The 17536-nt window shown below is 39.8% G+C and overlaps 3 protein-coding genes across 14 annotated transcripts in view; 1 reads left to right on the top strand and 2 right to left on the bottom strand.

The window, feature by feature from the left end:
- The window catches only part of LOC120954771 (nose resistant to fluoxetine protein 6), a 57554-nt gene that overhangs the window by 24880 nt on the left and 15138 nt on the right, over window positions 1–17536 (top strand). For 2 of the 12 annotated variants that reach the window (XM_049607391.1, XM_049607383.1), the window contains exons 8-9: window positions 16505–16694; window positions 16819–16967. The exons of 4 other annotated variants lie outside the window; for them this stretch is intronic. In XM_049607391.1, coding sequence (XP_049463348.1) covers window positions 16505–16694; window positions 16819–16967 — 339 coding nt within the window. Of the gene's footprint in view, window positions 1–1101; window positions 1251–1320; window positions 1627–16504; window positions 16695–16818; window positions 16968–17037; window positions 17344–17536 lie in introns of those variants that run through there. 6 more of the 12 variants (XM_049607399.1, XM_049607387.1, XM_049607366.1 and 3 more) reach the window with 5 other exon arrangements.
- Window positions 79–16498, bottom strand: LOC125906830 (uncharacterized). The gene is made up of 2 exons (XM_049607431.1): window positions 16338–16498; window positions 79–620 (listed from the first exon to the last, which is right to left on the bottom strand). The coding sequence occupies exons 1-2, from the start codon at window positions 16408–16410 to the stop codon at window positions 226–228; spliced, it is 468 nt and encodes a 155-aa protein (XP_049463388.1). The 5' UTR covers window positions 16411–16498; the 3' UTR covers window positions 79–225.
- Window positions 1927–5908, bottom strand: LOC120954769 (tudor domain-containing protein 1-like). Its single transcript, XM_040374983.2, has 3 exons — window positions 4906–5908; window positions 4511–4598; window positions 1927–3089 (listed from the first exon to the last, which is right to left on the bottom strand). The coding sequence occupies exon 3, from the start codon at window positions 3034–3036 to the stop codon at window positions 2302–2304; it is 735 nt and encodes a 244-aa protein (XP_040230917.2). The 5' UTR covers window positions 3037–3089; window positions 4511–4598; window positions 4906–5908; the 3' UTR covers window positions 1927–2301.

Here is a 17536-nt window from a genome sequence, read left to right as displayed (position 1 = left end):
TTTGAAGAGCAAAAAAACGACAAAAAAATTGAACAAAATTATTTGTGTGTTGTGTTTGCTGAATCAGTTTGTAAAATCAATGGTGCCTGTAAGCTTTATTTAAACTAAGCACGTTAGTTGTTCGTTTGTTTTTTAACTAGTTTCTTTGACGGATTATGCTTCAACTCTTTCGAATTGGGGTATTCATTTCGGGTGTACCAATGGCAAACGTTGTGGTATATTGTGCTAGATGGGGTGGGGGGCTTTTGGATGAAACTTGTACAATACCGCTAGACTAGACTGTAACTCCGAAACTCCGGGTGACTCCGAAGGGCTCTTAACGACTCCGGACGACTCCGGACGACTCCGAACAACTTCGGACGATTCCAGACGACTCCAGACAACTCCGGGAAATTCCAGACGACTCCAATTCCAGGCGGAACTAGTGGTTCGGATTTTGCCAAACTGGCTCTCCGGTTGGCTCCGAACGGCTCTTAACGGCTCCGAATTACTGCGAACTACTCCGGACGACTCAGGACGACTCCGGACAACTTCGGACGACCCCAGACGACTCCGGGCAATTCCAGTCGCAATTCCGGTCGAGATTGCGAACGACTCCGGATAATTCTGGGTGGACCTACCTTCCGGAATCGGTTCCAAAATTATCGGAGTAGGATCAGAGCCGACCCCAGATTGTTGCCTCCCATCACGCATCACTAGTGCAATCGATTATCAATGCAGTCACTATTTTCATAAAATCAAATGTTTTGTTGTTGTTGTTTCTATGTGCTCCTCTCCTCCTTAACAGAAACAAATGAAAATCGGATGGTACATCAGCACACTGTCCATTGCCGTGGCGTTCTTCGGACCGGCCCCGATGGGCTCGATGCACTACGTGTACAATCCGCTGCACGCCGCGAGCTACGCAGCGTTCTCGCCGATAGCGTGGTGTCTCTTTTTTGCCTGGACCGTCTTCACCGCCCACCTAGGCTATCGAAGTATGTGGCCGCCGAGATGTGTGCCTTTGGTTTAGTTTAAATCATGAATAAGAGGATATATGTATCAATTATTATTATTATTATTTTTTGCTTTCCGCTACCAACCCGCCAAACCCGAGCGCAGACTGGGTGATAGACTTTTTCTCGTGGCGTGGGTTCCGCATCACCACCAGAATATCGTACGCTATCTACCTGACGCAGTTTCCCATCTTCTTCTACAACGTTGGCAGAACGCGGTCGCCACAGTATTTCGAGTTCTGGCCAGCCGTTATCGTAAGTAGAAGCAACGACACACGCGCGGGTGCTGCACATGATCTAATCAGACGGCCATTATCGATTGCAGTTCAACACTAACGAGTACCTGGTCGTGTTTCTCTCATCCTTCCTGCTGACGGTCCTGTTCGAGACACCGTTCATCAACGTGAAGAAGCTACTGTTCAGTAACAACCGACACGCGAAGCAGGCGGCAGGCGGCGGCGATGGCAGCACAAGCGCCACTGAACCATTGGCAGCGCATCCTGCAAAACTTGACGCAGCACCGGGTAGTAGTGCTGGAGGAGTTTGTCCCGGCATGATGGACGAGAATGAAAATAGTCGATCTAATGGGTATTTTGAGTGTGACAAGAGTAAATTAAATTGTTAGGCAGTATTTCGTTTGTGTTCCATCGTTTCACTTCTTTTTCTTGTGATGACACAGTAGCTTGGGAGCCTCGCCGCTGGACCTTAAACATACGTTGCGATGGACACAGTGGTAAATACAAAACGTTGAAATTGGGATTATTGCATGCTAAAAAATAGAAACATATTTAACATAAGTTGATTATTTTAAGATGACCCTTGTAACCAAACGGACGATATCAATACAGGTACAACACACTCACACAAAAATGCTACCCTTGCTACACCTCTCTTAAACAGTGCGATTAAAATAAACTGAGAGATAAACCACTGGTGTTGTTTATGTTTTTTTGCTTGGGTTTTATTATAATTGCTCATAGTTCAAATACAAAAAAATCTAATTCTTTTACTTCTATATCCTCTGGGTAGTTAAATGTTATAAATGCAAAAACTGAGAAAGTAAACCGAATAATGTGTAAGTAAAGAATGAAAAACCTAACTGCCATCAGATTGAATTCAAAGCGAAGGAACGGTCTAGCTTGAAAAAAAACATTAGATATGAGTGATGAATTACTAATCGAACTGCCAACAGCGGCGTAACTGTGTAGCATGAACGATCGAAATTTGTAGTGATCAAATCATAAAAAAAGTAATAAAAGTTAGCGAAGAGCCATGGACTTGGTTGTCCATGGGTGTCGCAAATGATTTACTGGTTGGTATCAGCAACCAAATATTGTTCATCTATTAAAGTCTGATAAGCGAGCGTTTGGCAGTCCTTCGCCGTGAAGAGCTCTACCTCTGGCAAACTCGTACTCTCCTCCACGTCAGGGCGCTGGATGAATCGCACGTAAAATGATGCTGCTGCAAGAAGCTCCTGCAGCCGTCCGAAAACCTCTGCAATGGGTCGTGTGGCGTTTGGCTGAACGCCCGCCAGCCGCACACATGCATAAGTCAGCGGTATCAAACGCAATTCTAGCGGGCACTCGCAGATATCCCTCTTCGGCAAAATTTCCCTACTGAGATAATCCACGTACAGGACATGGACGGCATCTTGCACATCGTCCACCTTCTCTATGATTGCCCGGTAGTATGTCCCATCCTCACTGTACCGAGCAAGGCATGGTGCACCCGCCACGAACATAACCGCCTGCTCCTGCTCGCCGGCTGCCTGCATCTGGGACGCTGCCACGGCCTGCACATTCTGGTGCAACCAATCCACCTGCTGCGCAAATTCCGTCACAAAGGGACGGATGTAGAGGGCCGGCTGACATATACAACAGAACACAATATCAGCAAGGAACCCTTCTGCCCGCGGTTCAATCCTCATTTGGTAGGGGTAATGCGCTGCTATCTTTCCCTTGCTCGCCAAGCCTCGTTTGGCTTGACTCGTTTGGCCTCCCGCATCCGAGGTCATGGCCGCAGTGGACTCGTTCTGCATCATCAATACGAAACACCCAATGCAGGATCCTGTACGAATTTTACGTTGGTAAAAATCTGTAAATATACACAAGATTACAGTCTCAGTGTATGAATTTAGGCTAGCGGCTTTCAATCGTGAGGGGGAATTTCCTTCTCACGATGGAAATTTGATGGGGGGGGGGAATTTTGTTTTAAAATTAGAATAAAATTAAACTGTAAAAATTAAACTACCATCTTGCGGAATCCAGAAAAATATTATTCATCCAACAATCATTTGAGAATCATTATATGGCGATAATTACAAACTTTGCCGCCTTTCGCATGCACCTATCTATCTAGGTGAGTTCAACAATGCTGGAAATATGAAAACAAAACAGAACAAGCCCCGCAATGGATAGGACATCCAAGATCACAAGCGGTGATGTACGTTATCGACTACAGTAGTTTCAAGATGCAGAAAAAAGCATGCATAACGTCATCAACACAAGAAAACATACTAGTGGTACTAGTGGAAAACATAAAAGTGGAGATCAGCCCTTGATGTTACGTTAGCGTTACGTGTTACGCCTGTTCTCAAAACCCAAGCAGCATTCTTGATGAACGCTTGTACATTTACTTAATTATTTGATACGTGTAATTACATTTAGGGATTTTTGTAATTATTTACTGTAAAAAGTGTGGGAATAACAAAATGCACAGAAAGTAGAGAAATATAACACAACCGCTACTTTGTATGACATTGTCAAAAACATTTAAAGAATAATACGCCACACGTAGAAATAATTATAAATAGGTACGGTACTTCCTCAATATGTTTATCAAAAGCAAGCGTATCAAAAAATGCACACAAAAAACTAATGCAAGGAACACTAGTTGATTATAACACTGAAACTAGTGTTCCCTTAACACAAAATAACTTGTTTTCTTTTGGTTTACAAACAGAAACGTTGAAGGAAACGAAGCAAATACTACAAAGTACTTCCATAGATTGATGTGAATCGCTTAATATTGAATGCACTAGGGATGGTAGGCTAATGGATACAATTTTGTCGCAAAATGTAAATAAGAAAATGTTAGATTTTTTGATTGATTCGGGAGTCTGTTTCAACGCCTTGAGTTTGGATATAGCAAAAGAGCTGGGTTTAGATTGTATGAATCACAACGATAAGGAGGCTTTATCTAGTTTCGATGGATACTTATCCAACACTGAAGGATCCATTCTTATAAAAGTACATATTGGTATATTTGTAATCCTTATTAAATTTTTCAAACTAGAAAAACTTAGCGTTCCAACTATAATTGGAGCAGATTAAAAAAAATACGATGTTGCGGCGGATAATTAATTAATTAATCAATTAATTTTCTGTGAATAATATCATTCTAGTTTTTCATTCAGTTTTTTCTAATTTTCATTAAAAAAAATCTTTTTGCTCTCAGAACAAAAAAGAGCTTCCACGATTCTTGCGGATTAGTCAATCGCCATGATGTATCCTTACCTGGAATATTGTTCCGCGTTGTCTCCGTTTTTCAATATGCTTCCCAGTGTCTGATCACTTCCGTTGCGAAACGCTGTGGGGTTAATTTCTGAAAATAAAGAAAATACAGCTTCAGCGTATGGACCAAACAATAGATTGATTTATGGGGACGAATAATTTCTATAGAATACAATAAAAGGGACGCCTACAGTCCAGCGATCAAATTGTCAGTAAAAAATATTTCATTCTTTGTAATGAAATACTGAGAATTTGGATCAGAATTCCATGCAGCGCCTCAATCGTAAAACCGGAACAAAACTTTATTGAACTCAATTTTGTTCAGTTTTCCGATTGAGGCACTGTATATCACTATAACTAAATACAAATTCAACAATTATTAATCCTGCAATACTTACCGCTTTAATTTGCGACACGTTCACCACGAAAGTTACTGCGAATATGATACGAACAATAGCATGCGTTCCCGAATGCCGCCAGGCCACCTTTGTGATCGTTTTGGAACGATTGTGTTTACAGGCAGTGTCAATTCACTCGATGTTGCACAAGGTGAATACAGGAAGATGGTGTATCTGCCTGCTAAACAAATTCGAGCAGCTTGCGAACTCGCCCCAAGTGCCATCCCAATCAAGGATAATGTATTTAGAAGGTTGATTTTTATCGCTTTTGCTGGGCGACATTGTGGGGGACATCTGTCACTCTCTGCATTCAAATTTCATTACCCCGCACCACCCCTCCCCGATTTTTATACCGGAGCCAAGGTGGAATGTATAATGAGGTGTAGTTATAGCGCTTTTGGCGATCCCCCCCTGGGCTCCGATTTTGACAGATGGTTTTCCGCTTGTATATGTATTGATGGATTGTTTACGTTTTGCATGGTCAATATTTGGTGGAGATCAATTTGGGTGAATATTTTAGTTTATTAGAACACCCGATTTAAAATGGAAATTTTCCTTCGAGAACTTGAAGCGTTCGCCAAACGCGGAAAACTAACTGTCAGTTTTCTTCGTCGATTCTTCTTCCACCTAGCTGTCAAAACGGGCTTATAACTTGACCTGATATCTTTACGGTCCTTGACCGGAGCCCCCGGAAGAGAAATGTCAAGTCGAGAAATGTCATTTTGCTCTGAACAACTTCACCTTGTCATTCATAACACCTGGATCCCAAGTGTAGTTGATCGTAACTATTTTTCCATATCCGTAGCAATAGATGATGCGCAATCTCAGATTGCGCATATATTTATATGTCAAACGGGTCGGTTTGATATATTTATCTGTCAAAAAAAAATTATATATCTCGGACATATAATCTTGAAAATTTATGCGCAATCTTGGCGCAATCTGAAAATGTATGGAAATGACGTTTATAACTCAGGGTTGGCTACGCGAAATAACTTATTTTTTGATAAAACGAATATATGCGCAATCTGAGATTGCGCATCGTGTATTAATACGGTATCTGCTCGACTTGCACTCGATACTCCTGAAATTGTGTTGCAAGCGCTAACCGTATTAATACAAGATGCGCAATCTCAGATTGCGCATATATTCGTTTTATCAAAACATATGTCATTTCGCGTAGCCAACCCTGAGCTATAAACGTCATTTCCATACAATTTCAGATTGCGCCAAGATTGCGCATAAATTTTCAAGATTATATGTCCGAGATATATAATTTTTTTTTGACAGATAAATATATCAAATCGACCCGTTTGACAGATAAATATATGCGCAATCTGAGATTGCGCATCGTCTATTGCTACGGTAAAAGTTTGTTTATTCGTAAATAAGACTTTCTTCCAACGTTACACGATGGCGTGCAGCTCATTTTACAGACATCCCTATCAGCATTAAACGGCTTTGAAGGCATTTAAGGCCTTACCGTAGCAATAGACGATGCGCAATCTCAGATTGCGCATATATTTATCTGTCAAACGGGTCGGTTTGATATATTTATCTGTCAAAAAAAATTTATATATCTCGGACATATAATCTTGAAAATTTATGCGCAATCTTGGCGCAATCTGAAAATGTATGGAAATGACGTTTATAGCTCAGGGTTGGCTACGCGAAATGACATATGTTTTGATAAAACGAATATATGCGCAATCTGAGATTGCGCATCGTGTATTAATACGGTTAGAAGGCGAATAAAGATTTCAACCGAAACTTTCAAGGCTGTAACGGGTTCTCTTCGAAATATTTCAACTTTTTGATTCAACGAGAACAAATAGTTTGCCGCCATCTTCGCTTGTTTATATACTGGTTTTGCACCCTTACTAATGTAACTGCCAAATAGAGCAGTGACAATGCTTTTGGTTCCGAACCGAGAAAGCGTGTGTTCAAATCCTGATTTTTATGATCTTTTTTCTGTGCTTATTTCTTTTTTTATTAATATTTTCTTGCTATAATTAATATAAACAAAATTTTTGTGAGGCAAAATTAAAATAATACCTTTTTAAAAATCACAATAATTACACTATGTTCACCCTTCATTATTAGGATGGGAGAAATATGTATTTAATTTCTCCTTTTATTAGAGTTATCGAAATGAGTTTGATATATTAACACCTTTCAACGGGTTGGTCTTTAACAACCGAATAATGCAGACCATCTTTAATAAAGTGAAATAGCTCAGAGCTTAACGCAAGAGAACATAACACGTAAATCGTGCTATCGAATCTCACGCTCATATCTGGAAACACTACAATAGTGCAGTGCTGAAGACGCTTGTAAGGTTTTCTTTTGACAGTTGCAATTTCAAATTTCAAATGAAAAGCGAAATTTTTCATTGACATATTTCAAAGGCATTTAATTACTGCTAAATGCACTGCTGATCGCCTTCAATTCGCCGGCGATTACAAGGCGATTAGAAGGCATTTAACCGAAATTTGCGGGTAGGGTTACCCAAGATGGCGTATTACAACTCATCATTATATTGCTATCCTTTTCTTGCCATGTGTTTCGACAAGTTTCATCTAATCATAACCTATATAGCCTTCTAACTTTCCGAGAAACAATCTATATGAATAGTCGTGTAGGTCAGATACGTGGGTATCAACACCAACGACCATTACTCAAATCTCACTTGCTTCAGTGCTGGTGATATCCGTTGGAGTTTAGTATTTAAACAATCATATCGCCGTTCTAGTTCTAGCGATGCATAACTTTAATGCGAAACCATACAACAGTACAGAGGGAATGAGAAAGCTCTCCTCCAAGGGAGATCCCATCGATGAGCGTTGCCACCGCCCCTATACCGACTTAGATAGCTGCTCGAAAACTGCTATACAATGCAAACAGTGTTGGAAGGGAGAAATAGCAGGACACTTGCGCAGTCGTATTTAAGTGTGTGTTTATTGTACGAAACACATTGGCGGAATGAATCGCTTACATGTATTTACAGTGTTGGTGAAATGTTTCCCTGCCCAAGTGCCCCCAGTCCGACCAATCAGACTTAATTTACCACTATCTTACCGCTAAATTACCGGTAATTTAAGAGTAATTTAATGGTAAATTAGCAGTCGTTTATTTACCCATTCGAGCAGTTTTGACAGATCCTATTCCTTCTTCTATTTTGTTTTTATTTTTTACGGCCGATTTGTTAATAAATAACACGAAATTTATTATATTACAGTTTAATGGTTATATTCAATCATATTCCTTAACTTATACAGACGATTACAATGTATTTTTTTTTAGCAAACTCGACTTGAACCGCCGCTTCACCCGCTGAAGGTGATGCACAATTAGCACTAATAAACGCAATTTCTTGGCTGATTTTTACAGTTTTTAACACACCGCCTACGCCTTCTTCTACTAAAAGATCGTTAAAACAATACTCTTTTTGTTCTTATTTATATCTTTTCACTGACAACAAACGACAACACTTCGTACCGCTAAATTGCTCTTAAATTACTGTTATGGCAGACACAAAACTGCTCGAATGGGTAAATTAACAGAAGGCTGCCTGACTGGGGCTCCTTTCATGCAAGGTTGGGGCGGTGGCAACGCTTTTTCGCATGCGATTTTATCGGACGGCCTGTCAAATTTTTATATGGGATTTGACAGATAACGTCGGACGACGAAATCGCATGTCCGACGTTATCTGTCAAATCCCATATAAATCTCGTCCGATAAAATCGCATCCGATCAGCGTTGCCACCGCCCTTACTGGCGCTAAGCTGTCGGGATTGCGAAGCTTAATTCGAGTAGTATGTGAGTTCACAGACTGCTCGATTTTGTTTTGGGGAGAACATAAAAAAAGTAGACAGATGGAGCTTTCCCAGGTGAACAGCTCGGTTTAACTCATTGCCGTATATAAAAGCTTGAAAGTATGAAAGTGTGAGTGAAAAAACGATATGTTCAAGCGTTGAAGTTGATGTCAGAACTTCGGTAGCTGCCGGAAAACAAGACGCTTACAGTGTCGTCCTCGATTTTCGATAACCAAAACATTCAGCCACTTTACCAAACTCGATCTATTTTGGGAACGATCGTAACGATTGTTAAAATAACATAAATTGGTGGTTTCGTTGGATGTTTTTTTTTTACATTTTGCCATATTGGATGCATAACTGAGCAAGTTTAAAAAATCTTTAGATAAAATAAAACAACTGTTGTATCTACGCAATTGCAACTATCGTTCTCTTCGATCGAGTTTGGGAAAGTGGCTGATTGAGTATATAGAAATAAGGGATCTAGCCAGGAGTATCAGAACAGCGCGGAAACGCATGGATCAACAAAACGAAGTGAAAGAGTGTTTAATTTTTTTTTAATTTGATACATATTGATGAGTATCCATGGTTTGTTTTGGGCCGATAGCTTGAGCTATATTCCGTTTAGGTTGAGAGCTTGAGTCGTTTAGAACCCGTTTAGTGGTCGTTTAGTGGATTTGTGGCACTTGGGTATTGATATGTGTGTGATCAAGTGTGTTGAAAGCGCCAAGATTTGGTGTGTTCGTAAATTAGACTTTCTTTTGTCGATGGACGATGCTGTCGAGCTCGTTTTTCATTCATAGATATGTTTTTTTTTATGAAAAACATCTTTTAACAATTTTGTGTGACGTTATTCTATAAAAAAATAGGTATTATTTAACCCAAGTGACATTTGCTCGAAATTGTTTTCCCATATCTGCTCGATTAGTACTCGATACGCTTGAAATTGTGGATTTGTGTGTGATCAAGTGTGTTGAAAGCACCCAGATTTTGTGTGTTCGTAAATTTGACGTTCCTCTATCGATGGACCATACCGTCGAGGTCATTTTTCATTCATAGCTATGGTTTTTTGATGAAGAACAAAAGCTAGTTTTGTGTGACGTTATTTTATAAAAAATGGATATTATTTAAGTATAAAATGGGAACATGACCGACTATGACGATAGGACACATCATTTTCTAGGGAATCTAGAAGAAAGTAACGGAAAAGCCGTATCACAATTGATTTCAAAGGACTTTTCCTGAATTCCCTTAAACTGGTGCAGTTTAAGGGAAGTTTAAGGCTCCAGTTTAAGGGAATTTGCTCGAATTCCTGATTATTTGTGCTCGAAAATGTCAATTGGGAGATTAAGGGAATTTGGTCGAATTCCCGATTATTCGTGCTCGAAAATGTCAATTGGGAAGATTAAAATGGGTACATGACCAACTATAAAGACAGGAAACATAATTTTCGAGCGTATCTAGAAGAAAGCAACAAAAAAGACGCAACACAGTTAATTTTAAAATACTTTTTTCTAAAATCCCTTTAACTGGTGCAGTTTAAGGGAAGTTTAAGGCTCCAATGTAAGGAACTTTTCTCGAATTACTGGTTATTTGTCTTTTAAAATGTCAATTGGGATTGGTCTTGTAATATATTAAATTTTCGGAAGAACGGAAAATCGGAAGACGCTTGCAGTTTGCTTGTTCAAACTCGAATGCCCATTTTATTTTCTGCTGCTGTCACTTTCGGTTTTGACATTAATCAAGATTCACAGAGACATAAGATGAGACGGAATACCACGATTGCTATAAACAAGATATTACAGTCTTGTAGCCATTTTATACTTTTAAAACACCGTAGCCAAAATTTCCACAGAATAGCGTCGCACAACTTTTGCTCGCGTTCTTCATTGATACCCATAGATGTCCCTACCCGCAAATTTCGGTTAAATGCCTTCTAATCGCCTTGTAATCGCCGGCGAATTGAAGGCGATCAGCAGTGCATTTAGCAGTAATTAAATGCCTTTGAAATATGTCAATGAAAAATTTCGCTTTTCATTTGAAATTTGAAATTGCAACTGTCAAAAGAAAACCTTACAAGCGTCTTCAGCACTGCACTATTGTAGTGTTTCCAGATATGAGCGTGAGATTCGATAGCACGATTTACGTGTTATGTTCTCTTTCGTTAAGCTCTGAGCTATTTCACTTTATTAAAGATGGTCTGCATTATTCGGTTGTTAAAGACCAACCCGTTGAAAGGTGTTAATATATCAAACTCATTTCGATAACTCTAATAAAAGGAGAAATTAAATACATATTTCTCCCATCCTGATAATGAAGGGTGAACATAGTGTAATTATTATGATTTTTAAAAAGGTATTATTTTAATTTTGCTTCACAAAAATTTTGTTTATATTAATTATAGCAAGAAAATATTAATAAAAAAAGAAATAAGCAAAGAAAAAAGATCATAAAAATCAGGATTTGAACACACGCTTTCTCGGTTCGGAACCAAAAGCGTTGTCACTGCTCTATTTGGCAGTTACTTTAGTAAGGGTGCAAAACCAGTATATAAACAAGCGAAGATGGCGGCAAGCTATCTGTTCTCGTTGAATCAAAAAGTTGAAATATTTCGAAGAGAACCCGTTACAGCCTTGAAAGTTTCGGTTGAAATCTATATTCGCCTTCTAAGGCGACTTTGAATGCCTTCAAAGCCGTTTAATGTTGGTAGGGTAGTTATTGATTAAAATAATATTCTACTAACAATTTATTGATTGATTCAAGGTGAATTAATCATAAAACTAGTGGATTTTTTAATTTTTATATGAATTTGACATTTCTTGGACCATTATCCGTGCAAATCGATTAACCGGCAACCGCCCGGTCCTGAGCTGCCCGGATAATCGATGTTCCACTGTATATCATCCTTAGCTTTAAAACAATCCTAAAATCTTCTTTTATGACCCTCTCTATCATATTTGCTCTTTGTAATAAGCTCCTCTTGAGTCGGCATGAACGCCATGTTTTACTAAATTGCCTGAAAACAGTGTTATATGTACATACAAAATACAGTGGAGCGCCGTTTATCCGGGTACCTTTTATTCGGCTGTCCGTTAATCCGTGCTGTTGAAAAATGACAGTTCAATACAAAGATGACATTGCGTGCTGAAGAGGATATTTGAAAAAAAAAACGGTTGTCAGAGAATATTTTCTTAACAAAAAACGCTGTAATTCATGGTACATTTCCAATATTGGGGCCCTTTCCGTTTGAAGCGCGTAGGCTGAAATTTCAGCCTGTCAGCTATTTGCATTGTATAGCAGTTTTCGAGCAGCTATCTAAGTGAGTACAATATACAGGTGGGCTTATCCCAAGGTGTATGAATTTAGAAGGCTGATTTTTATCGCTTCTGCTTCTGACCGTAGCAATAGACGATGCGCAATCTCAGATTGCGCATATATTTATCTGTCAAACGGGTCGGTTTGATATATTTATCTGTCAAAAAAAATTTATATATCTCGGACATATAATCTTGAAAATTTATGCGCAATCTTGGCGCAATCTGAAAATGTATGGAAATGACGTTTATAGCTCAGGGTTGGCTACGCGAAATGACATATGTTTTGATAAAACGAATATATGCGCAATCTGAGATTGCGCATCGTGTATTAATACGGTGAATCAAGGTGTTCTAAATGACAAGGTGAAGTTGTTCAGAGCAAAATGACATTTCTCGACTTGACATTTCTCTTCCGGGGGCTCCGGTCAAGGACCGTAAAGATATCAGGTCAAGTTATAAGCCCGTTTTGACAGCTAGGTCGAAGAAGAATCGACGAAGAAAACTGACAGTAGGTTTTCCGCGTTTGGCGAACGCTTCAAGTTCTCGAAGGAAAATTTACATTTTAAATCGGGTGTTCTAATAAACTAAAATATTCACCCAAATTGATCTCCACCAAATATTGACCATGCAAAACGTAAACAATCCATCAATACATACACAAGCGGAAAACCATCTGTCAAAATCGGAGCCCAGGGGGGGATCGCCAAAAGCGCTATAACTACACCTCATTATACATTCCACCTTGGCTCCGGTATAAAAATCGGGGAGGGGTGGTGCGGGGTATTGAAATTTGTATGCAGAGAGTGACAGATGTCCCCCACAATGTCGCCCAGCAAAAGCGATAAAAATCAACCTTCTAAATACATTATCCTTGTTCTGAATGAAGATTTTAAGAGTGTTTTGAGTATTCGTCAATCCTCCAGAAAGCTTGTTTGAGAAAAAGTTTTCACCCGTTCTGCCAAAAAGTGATGTTCAAAATTGGTTATTAAAAAATGCTATGAGACCACCTGGACTACATACACTTTGATTCCAGATTGCACCACCTGATCTCTTTAATGCACCTTGGGATAATTTTAAACAACTCCGTGTTTTCGAGCAGGTACTCGAATCTAATTCTAGCTTTTAGGCTAAAATTTTCTAGACTGAAAATCGCAGGCTAGTTTTTTGTGTGATTTTGTACCGTAGCAATAGACGATGCGCAATCTCAGATTGCGCATATATTTATCTGTCAAACGGGTCGATTTGATATACAGTAGAACGTTGATTATCCGGGGGCGGATTAACCGGCGGGTGGCTTAACCGTGCGCATAAATCTGACAGCTGTTCATACGTACGGCGAAAGTTTGCAGCGATAATCAATTGGGTAACCAGTTTCTTGTGCAGCTTTGTAGTGTCTAGGGGTATTTTCGAAATTCATGTTTGTTCATGAACAGTTGTTAAACCTACAGTTATTGATTAAAATAATATTCTACTAACGATTAATCAATTGATTCTAGGTGAATTAATAATAAAACTAGTGAATTTCATATGTTTTATATGCGTTTGTCATATCTTGGACCATTATCCGTGCAAATCGATTAACCGGCAACCGTCCGGTCCCGAGCTGCCCGGATAATCGACGCTCTACTGTATTTATCTGTCAAAAAAAATATATATATATCTCGGACATATAATCTTGAAATTTTATGCGCAATCTTGGCGCAATCTGAAAATGTATGGAAATGACGTTTATAGCTCAGGGTTGGCTTCGCGAAATGACCTCCCAAATAGCCAGTATTGCTTAAGCAGCTCATTTTGGCACGCTAAAGATCGCTGCTCTAATTCGCCTTTTGCAGTAGATAAACAGCATCAAAGTTCCAGGCGGTCCTTCTAAATAGCGCCTAAGCAGCTTCCTTAAGCTACGGTGCCGGGGATTATTTTTCTTTGTGTTTTATTTTCAAGCAAGCGTCATCGATGAAATAAACAACAGGATTTGTTTTGTTTGTGTACATGTGTATATTTTTCAATCCTTAATATTCATAAATTACACGAAACGTATCACAATTTACTGTACAATAACAATCACTTCCTTCAAAATCCCTTCTTCAAAGAACTAATCTAACTTGTACAGCAGCAATGAGATGATTGGCGGCGTCTGTCTTTGACACTATGACAAGACCCACCTTGTACCGATGCCATGCATTAAAAAGCTATAAAGTTCCACCAAGTTCGGTACACGTTCTTAACAAGCCTTAAAGTTCCATCATTAACCCTACACATAGTGTTAATCAGCCGCAAAGTTCCAAAGAGTACCATGTGCCTGTTAAAAAGCTCCATAGTTCCGCAAAGTACCGTCTATCTCTTAATCAGCCACAAAGTACGACATCGGAACGATTTTTCGTTAAACAGCCCTAAATCAGCTATAAAGTACGAGCTGGCTATTTGGGCTATGTTTTGATAAAACGAATATATGCGCAATCTGAGACTGCGCATCGTGTATTAATACGGTATGGATTGTTTACATGATTTCAGCCTCCAACTGTCAAACTCCATACAAAAAACTAACTAGAATCGTGAAGGCCCCCATTATCATCGGAAAAACATGAAGTTCATAAAAACTGGCTAGGATATACCAAAACATAAAAAATTCAAAAACAAATCAGGTCATTTTGATAAAATACCGTGGAGTGCCGTTTATCCGGGCTTCTCGGGACTTGACCTCGCCCGGATATGCGAATAACACGGATAATGAGTCAAATGATATATTTTATCACCAATTCCTGATTAATATTTGGAAAATTATCTTATTTTTTGACAAAAATAACCCAGTTTTTATTGACTTTATGTTTTTCCCATAAGAATATTTTAAAATTGCCATGAGTTATAGCATTTTTTGTGACGAAAATGTGCTCTTATAACCGCTTTTTCAAATATCCTCTTCATAACGCAATGTCACCTGTGTATTGAACTGTCATTTCTCAACAGCACGGATTAACGGACAGCCGGATTAAAGGTATCCAGATAAATGGCGCTGCACTGTAAATTCTTTGACTCATTATCCGTGTTTTTCGAATATCCGTGCGAGGTCGTGTTCCGAAGAGCCCGGATAATCGGCGCTCCACTGTACGAAAATAATTTTCATTGTTTAAATGTTCTTACTTCAATTGCCGTTTTTCTTATTGGTAATTATGTTAATCAAATTATATGTGAAGCAAGAAATAATGGTGTTTATCAAGTTTTATCTGATTTGATTTTTGCTAGATAGTAAAAGGCATATTATTTATTGAAAATTTGAAGTCAGCATCACCGATTTCACACTTTTTTCCATTGGGAATACGAGGTGATACTATGCTGAGTGAAGTACGCAATGGTAATAGGAAAGAGAAAAAAAGGTTCGTCGAGTTCTTTCCCATTTTTCTAGGTAGCACTGTTGTAGTAAAACGTATTGGTTGCACAAAGAAAAAGAAAACGATGGAAATATTGGGTTTGTTTTTTTTGTAATCTTTATATTTTATATATAAATCCATCATGCATAATTAAATTGAAGTTATCTTTCCTGCGAAACACATCTAGATTAATTGTTGCACGACGGTCTGCTTTGTTACCGACGGTTCGTCTATCCTGTTTCGCATAAATCCTTAATGCATAAATCCGTATGTATGTGTGTATCTTGCTTTGTTCCATTCCCGTGAATGTATTATTTGGCAAACTAATGCGCATTAATCTGAAAAGCAAAAAAACGACAAAAAAATTGAACAAAATTATTTGTGTGTTGTGTTTGCTGAATCAGTTTGTAAAATCAATCAGCAATGGTGCCTGTAAGCTTTATTTAAACTAAGCACGTTAGTTGTTCGTTTGTTTTTTAACTAGTTTCTTTGACGGATTATGCTTCAACTCTTTCGAATTGGGGTATTCATTTCGGGTGTACCAATGGCAAACGTTGTGGTATATTGTGCTAGATGGGGTGGGGGGGCTTTTGGATGAAACTTGTACAATACCGCTAGACTAGACTGTAACTCCGAAACTCCGGGTGACTCCGAAGGGCTCTTTGCGACTCCGGACGACTCCGGACGACTCCGAACTACTCCGGGAAATTCCAGACGACTCCAATTCCAGGCGGAACTAGTGGTTCGGATTTTGCCAAACTGGCTCTCCGGGTGGCTCCGAACGGCTCTTAACGGCTCCGAATTACTCCGAACTACTCCGGACGACTCAGGACGACTCCGGACAACTTCGGACGACCCCAGACGACTCCGGGCAATTCCAGTCGCAATTCCGGTCGAGATTGCGAACGACTCCGGATAATTCTGGGTAAACCTACCTTCCGGAATCGGTTCCGAAATTATCGGAGTAGGATCAGAGCCGACCCCAGATTGTTGCCTCCCATCACGCATCACTAGTGCAATCGATTATCAATGCAGTCACTATTTTCATAAAATCAAATGTTTTGTTGTTGTTGTTTCTATGTGCTCCTCTCCTCCTTAACAGAAACAAATGAAAATCGGATGCTACATCAGCACACTGCCCATTGCCGTGGCGTTCTTCGGACCGGCCCCGATGGGCTCGATGCACTACGTGTACAATCCGCTGCAAGCCGTGAGCTACGCAGCGTTCTCGCCGATAGCGTGGTGTCTCTTTTTTGCCTGGACCGTCTTCACCGCCCACCTGGGCTATCGAAGTATGTGGCCGCCGAGATGTGTGCCTTTGGTTTAGTTTAAATCATGAATAAGAGGATATATGTATCAATTATTATTATTATTATTTTTTGCTTTCCGCTACCAACCCGCCAAACCCGAGCGCAGACTGGGTGATAGACTTTTTCTCGTGGCGTGGGTTCCGCATCACCACCAGAATATCGTACGCTATCTACCTGACGCAGTTTCCCATCTTCTTCTACAACGTTGGCAGAACGCGGTCGCCACAGTATTTCGAGTTCTGGCCAGCCGTTATCGTAAGTAGAAGCAACGACACATGCGCGGGTGCTGCAGATGATCTAATCAGACGGCCATTATCGATTGCAGTTCAACACTAACGAGTACCTGGTCGTGTTTCTCTCATCCTTCCTGCTGACGGTCCTGTTCGAGACACCGTTCATCAACGTGAAGAAGCTACTGTTCAGTAACAACCGACACGCGAAGCAGGCGGCAGGCGGCGGCGATGGCAGCACAAGCGCCACTGAACCATTGGCAGCGCATCCTGCAAAACTTGACGCAGCACCGGGTAGTAGTGCTGGAGGAGTTTGTCCCGGCATGATGGACGAGAATGAAAATAGTCGATCTAATGGGTATTTTGAGTGTGACAAGAGTAAATTAAATTGTTAGGCAGTATTTTGTTTGTGTTCCATCGTTTCACTTCTTTTTCTTGTGATGACACAGTAGCTTGGGAGCCTCGCCGCTGGACCTTAAACATACGTTGCGATGGACACAGTGGTAAATACAAAACGTTGAAATTGGGATTATTGCATGCTAAAAAATAGAAACATATTTAACATAAGTTGATTATTTTAAGATGACCCTTGTA

Source organism: Anopheles coluzzii, chromosome X (genome assembly GCF_943734685.1).
Source record: "Anopheles coluzzii chromosome X, AcolN3, whole genome shotgun sequence".
Lineage (NCBI taxonomy): Eukaryota > Metazoa > Arthropoda > Insecta > Diptera > Culicidae > Anopheles > Anopheles coluzzii.
The sequence above is the reverse complement of the archived record's forward strand: the minus strand, read 5'-3'. Positions and strand labels throughout refer to the sequence as shown.

What these genes read in the sequence shown, in the direction of transcription:
- LOC120954769 (XM_040374983.2), bottom strand. Translation starts at nt 3,036, where the DNA reads ATGATGCAGAACGAGTCCACTGCGGCCATGACCTCGGATGCGGGAGGC.
- LOC125906830 (XM_049607431.1), bottom strand. Translation starts at nt 16,410, where the DNA reads ATGCGTGATGGGAGGCAACAATCTGGGGTCGGCTCTGATCCTACTCCG. An exon ending in TTCGGAACCGATTCCGGAAG is followed by an intron (nt 621 to 16,337) that starts GTAGGTTTACCC and finishes CGATTCCGGAAG; the next exon opens with GTAGGTCCACCCAGAATTAT.